Here is a 5633-nt window from a genome sequence, read left to right on the forward strand (position 1 = left end):
CTATCAGGGCTAACACCAGGCCCTGGAGGGAGCGTTGCGCTCAAGTGAGCCCTGACTGCAGCTGCCTGACGAACAGGAGCTGGGGCAGCTGTGGGCTTGAGCAGGCGAAAGTAGCCACGGGTGTGGAAGGAGATGCCTTGCTTGTCTCAGATGAGCCCCAAGAGAATGAGAGGCTTTTAGGGGGACCGTGTGCCTCTTCTGTTCTCCTGAAAGGTGGGGTACACAGAAGAATGGGGAGAACAGACTGGTGCTGCAAAAGAAAACTCTTGCTCAACAAGTGTCACTTGAGGCTCTCCTAGAGGACTCCTAACATGGGCCTTAGAAGTCCTGGGCCTAAGAGCTCACCAGACCTACAAAAGCAGCCCCCTTCAGACTGTTATACACAGGAGGGTCCTCAGTGCATAGGCGGCAGCCGTGAGGCGTTCCCCCAGAAAGACTTAGGGTTGGTCAGTGACATATGGAAGAAGAGTTGGGTCTTCCCCATAAAGGAAGTTGGGGCTGAGAGTCAAATAGGTAGGAGCCTAACACTAAAGACCAGGGGGCTCGGGAGGACCATAGCAAATCAGGGACCCTATTTATAGCATAATCTTGTGATCTCTCTCTTTTTTTTTAAAGATTTTATTTTATTATGTATTCAATGTTCTGCCTTTATGTATGAATGCCTGCTATCCAGAAGAGGGTACTAGATCTCATTACAGATGGTTGTAAGCCACCATGTGGTTGCTGGGAATTGAACTCGGGACCTCTGGAAGAGCAAGCAGTGCTCTTAACCTCTGAGCCATCTGCCCAGCCCAATCTTGTGATCTCTTAAAAAGGATAACTTTCATTAAAGGTTTTCAACTGCATTAAAATTGCCTGTAAATTTAGTGTCTTAATAAACATGTATAAGACCCACCAGTGACTGAGTCATCAACATAGACAACATGTCACAGGACATTATAGGACACTTATCAAAGCGGTGATAAAGCTTTAATTTTGGTCAACAGGTTCTATTTCAACAGGTTGCTAAGTCCTCCTAGAAGTCAAGAACCATGGGAGCAAACACCATCAGGGCACCCTAGGCCACACAGTCTACTCACAGGGGTTAGCGCCATCAGCCACAATCAGCATGCGCAGAGAGCTCAGACAGACGTCCCTCTGCCCTCGCTGTGCCAAGAGGGACCAATGCATATCTCGGGACTTCACCAGGGCGGCCCGGGCTACAAAGAGAAGGGAGTACAAATGTCTCTGTGTCACAGGCCAGGCACCCTAGGTCACACCCATACAGCTCCCTGATTGTCACCCCAGTCTCTGTGAACCTCTGTGAGCCCTGGTTAGTTGATTATGTGGGTTGTGTTCTTGTGGTGTCCCTGACCCCTCTGGCTCCTACAATCCTTCCTCCCTCTTTTTCCATGGAATCCCACGAGTTCCACCTAATGTTGGGCTGTGGGTCTGCACCTGCTCCTACCGGGTGCTGGATGAAGCCTTTCTGGTGATAATTACGCAAGGCTCCAATGAGCCAGGATTTGAATGAACTAATTCAGCCTCAAGGAAGTGCAGAGCCCAGCAAACCTCACTCCCTTCAACCTGGCTCTGTCTCCCTCCATAAAACAGGATGCAAGACATTCTGCAGGAGGAATGCTGATTTGGAGGTTTCTGCAGAGTGTGTAGTGTCGCCGGCACCAGCTGGCTGCAGGAGGTCAGAGTCTGGGAAGCTGCTGACCTCTACTGGACAGGAACAAAGGCTGCTAGAGTCGTGCAGTCACCAATGAGCAGGGACTTCTGCTTAGTGCTGGGAGACTCCAGACCACTGGAAGGTGAGAATAACGGGGCCCAGGATCCACTCCATCCTGCCTGTCATAGACTATCATTTGAACAACAGCCTTGTTACTGGTGGCTTCAAAAGCTCAAACTGCACATTAAAACCATCTCAAATCATATGACTAGGAATACTGATGTGACCGTGAAGGAAACGTCCAAAGAATAAACTTAGTAGTCCCTGGTCTTCCAGTGACAAGCCCAGCTACTCCACTGCAAGCAGCTCTCCAGGCTCTGGGCAGATCTGGACCAGGATGGCCTACAGAGACATCTGAAGATTACTCTCCCACCCCCACCTGCAGTTCTGTTTGAGACGAGTAACGGAAGCTTTCTGCTACCTTTGTAGGAACACACTTTCTGAATCCAGGAGAGTGGGTTGACCTTCATCAGCGCGTATGGGATGCTGATGACGTGCATCCTATTCATGACACTCTGCAAAAGAGAAACGGGCCGGCTCAGAGGAAGGCAGGATCCATCAGTGCCACGACAAGCAAACCAAACCCAACAAACTGGCATGGCAGCATTTCACGGGCTTGGCGCATCTCTTGTTCCCACCCCAGTCACTAGCAAACAACACTCACTGTTAAGACTCCATGCCACAAACCAGCATCCCTTTTGAAGTCCAGCACATTCGTTAATGTTTCAGCTGAAAGCGGACACAGAAAGTTAAACTGATGAACAGCTCTTTTAAAGTTCTGCCCACTTCTAGAGCGGTCCCAAGAGGAGTGCATAACCGGCACACCAGAGCTTAAGGAAACAGACACGGCACTTCCGGACACCATGCACCAGTTCACACCAAGCTAAACTGTCTGTGCAGACGACTGGAAACACAGCTCTGGGCTGGAGGCGAGAACCATGCCGATCTGCAGTTCAAAAGCACAAGGAACACTACACACACTATGTACATACAGGAGAAGCTACAGAAAGGTCATCGCATGGCCTCATCTTTCTCAGTGGCCACCTCTCAGAGAGCTAGGATAACAAACTGCCATGGACACTCTTATTTCTCAGCTTCCTACCAGAACCCAATTTTCACACCCACAGCCTGCACAAAGCAGTGGCATGCAAGCCAGAAACATTGTTGCACTATGAATGACAATCTCCCTGTCCTTGCTAGCTGAAGAGCCAAATTAAGAGGCCATGATAGAAATGATTAGCACTAAGTCTAAAGAACTAATACGAGTTGGCTTTATAGTTCTAACTTTATTTTGAAGATTGATTGGTTGATTGATTGATTGATTGATTGATTGATTGATTGATTATGTATACGGTGCTCTGCCTGCAGGCCTGAAGAGGGCGCCAGATCTCATCATGGATGGTTGTGAGCCACCATGTGGTTACTGGGAATTGAACTCAGGTCCTCTGGAAGAGCAGCCAGTGTTCTTAACCACTGAGCCATTTCTCCAGCCCTAGAGTTCTAACTTTTAAAAGTCAATAACGTGCCTGAAATCCTCCTCCAAATCTCCACAAAGTTTTTCTGATTATGTCCACAAACTAACCCTTGAGATTAAACATTCACATTTTATGTATTTAAATATGTCATTCAGTTTTACTTTCTAGTTTTGCTCAATTTCAGTTTGTAATGTAAGAAAACTACTATGAGTTCAATTTTAGATTTTAAAATAATATATTTCCTATTGATCCCCTAAACATATGCAACTATTACCTAGTAATATAAAATAATGAGTTTAAAATTTAAAGTAAATGGGGGCTGCTTTTTAACAAAGATAATCTAAGATCCTAAAAATTATACTTAAGCATTTGCATGCATGATTGCTCAGGCCACAAATACATTTACTGAAAGTGAACACAGTCACAGGAAAGGATGTCTTTTTATAACGCACAATGCACTGCCCTTCAGTTCATCCACAACTGATCCAGCCCATTATGCATCAATGAACCACTGGTGCACAAGGCTCACACGCCATAAATTCAGTGTCAGTCAGACTTTCCCAGGCTCTGAAGAGGGGTACCTTATACCCCCCAGTCCTGTACAAGCCAAGACTTTCTCCCAAGGGTACCAGGAGAAGCTGTACCCCCTGCTGGGGGCAGCTGCATTAAAAGTTAATGTGCTCTTTACAGCAACAGATGCCTAGCAGGCAGCAAGAGCTGCAACCCTGAATGTACGACCTTACCTTCCATGTATCCGCATGCCTGGGTCAGTGCCTGGCACTGTGCCAGCAGCGATGAATGGGATACGGTGACCCCTACTGTGCTGCCTTCTTTGCTGGTTTTATACTGTAAAATTTCAAGGAAGAAAAATAACAATATATATTTCTGCAACCACACCAGACAGAGGAGGCTGAGGACTCTGAAGAAGAAGCAGGTGGAGTCCTCTCTCTCTTATTACCATCCAAAGCCTTCTAGCCTAGCTCTTAAGGGACCTGGAGGAGTGCTCACAGCTGCATCCTGTCTGCCTGCATCCTAGGGAGGACAATTAGGGATGAGTCAGGTCAGAGGGAAACCTGAAACGACCCAAGTAAGGTTCCATGTGACACTTTATACATCTGGGGTAGATATGAGACAGGAACACCTGGTCTGAAGACGATTAAGTAGTTATCTGTCTTATAATAACCAGGCCCAAGCCGAGAAGGATGTTATCTGCGCACCAAATGAGCATGTCCTTACTTCAATGTAGGCAGTCCCGGACCCTGTGTCCTGGGCCAGTGGATACCAGTCTTTGGGAGGCTTGGTCAGATGCTTCCCATCAATCACCAGCCAGGCGAGGGGAGGCCAACCTATGACAGTAAACAGGATAGGGGGGGAAGGCAGTCAGAAGGCTTTGCTCCACATGTGGAACCTGTGCCCAATGGGCAGTCACCAGCCCCGGGGCTGTGGGGGTCAAGTTTTATTTCCATTTCCTTTTACTTAAATAGATATGCTTAGGGAAAAACAGGTGAAAATACTCAATCACGAAAGCCTTGAGTAAGTATCACTTTTGCTAAGAGCCACCAGGCTCGTGGGGTTTTCTGCACAGCATGCCTAGAAGGCAAAGCCAAGTACCAGTGTAGCCAGAACACAGACCTCCTGAGCCTGGGAACCTCACCTTTGAAAGTCGCCACCTCTCCTGTTGGTGCTTTGGGCAGGCCCTTCTGGCAAGCGTCTGTGGTCAGGGCCAGGGTCACCCCACAGCTGCCCAGGAGAAACCCAACCTGCTGGCTGCCTGCGTCCTGCAGAAGACAGAGCAATGGCAGCAGAGGTGGAGGGGGACAAGAGCACTGACCTTCAGAAAACTTACAAAATCGTCCAGGCTTATCATTGGCAGGTGATTTTATTATCATGAAAATAAGACAATTGTCTTGAAATTTAGAGAGTAAATTTTGTTTTACTTACAGTGAAATATAAAGGTCTGGATAGTGGATTAATTTCGTAAAGCTTATTCTTATAAGTGAAATGTGGAAACATTTTAGTTAACGCTAACACAACAGCAGTGTACACTGAAGCATGTTAGGAGCTCACAGACGACTCCGAAGGTGTGCCCCATCACAGTCACACTGCACACAACACTGCACAGACAGCTCTGCAGGTGTGCCCCATCACACACACACTGTGAGTAACAACACCGCACAGACGGCTCTGCAGGTGTGCCCCATCACACTCACACTGCACACAACAACGCACAGACGGCTCTGCAGGTGTGCCCATCACACTCACACTGCACACAACACCGCACAGATGACTCTGCAGGTGTGCCTCATCACACTCACACTGCACACAACACAGCACAGACGACTCTGCAGGTGTGCCCACCACAGTCACACTGCACACAACAACGCATAGACGACTCTGCAGGTGTGCCCATCACACTCACACTGCACACAACACAACACAGATGA

At 47.9% G+C, this 5633-nt stretch overlaps 1 protein-coding gene across 5 annotated transcripts in view; it reads right to left on the reverse strand.

Moving 5' to 3' along the window:
- Dip2a (disco interacting protein 2 homolog A) overlaps positions 1 to 5633 on the reverse strand; it is a 75935-nt gene that overhangs the window by 27661 nt on the left and 42641 nt on the right. For all 5 annotated transcript variants that reach the window (XM_026785473.1, XM_026785474.1, XM_026785472.1 and 2 more), the window contains 6 exons: positions 4844 to 4967; positions 4426 to 4535; positions 3933 to 4035; positions 2379 to 2443; positions 2136 to 2229; positions 1080 to 1199 (listed from right to left, as the gene is read on the reverse strand). In XM_026785473.1, coding sequence (XP_026641274.1) covers positions 1080 to 1199; positions 2136 to 2229; positions 2379 to 2443; positions 3933 to 4035; positions 4426 to 4535; positions 4844 to 4967 — 616 coding nt within the window. The remainder of the gene's footprint in view (positions 1 to 1079; positions 1200 to 2135; positions 2230 to 2378; positions 2444 to 3932; positions 4036 to 4425; positions 4536 to 4843; positions 4968 to 5633) is intronic.

Source organism: Microtus ochrogaster, linkage group LG2, assembly GCF_000317375.1.
Source record: "Microtus ochrogaster isolate Prairie Vole_2 linkage group LG2, MicOch1.0, whole genome shotgun sequence".
NCBI classification, from domain to species: domain Eukaryota; kingdom Metazoa; phylum Chordata; class Mammalia; order Rodentia; family Cricetidae; genus Microtus; species Microtus ochrogaster.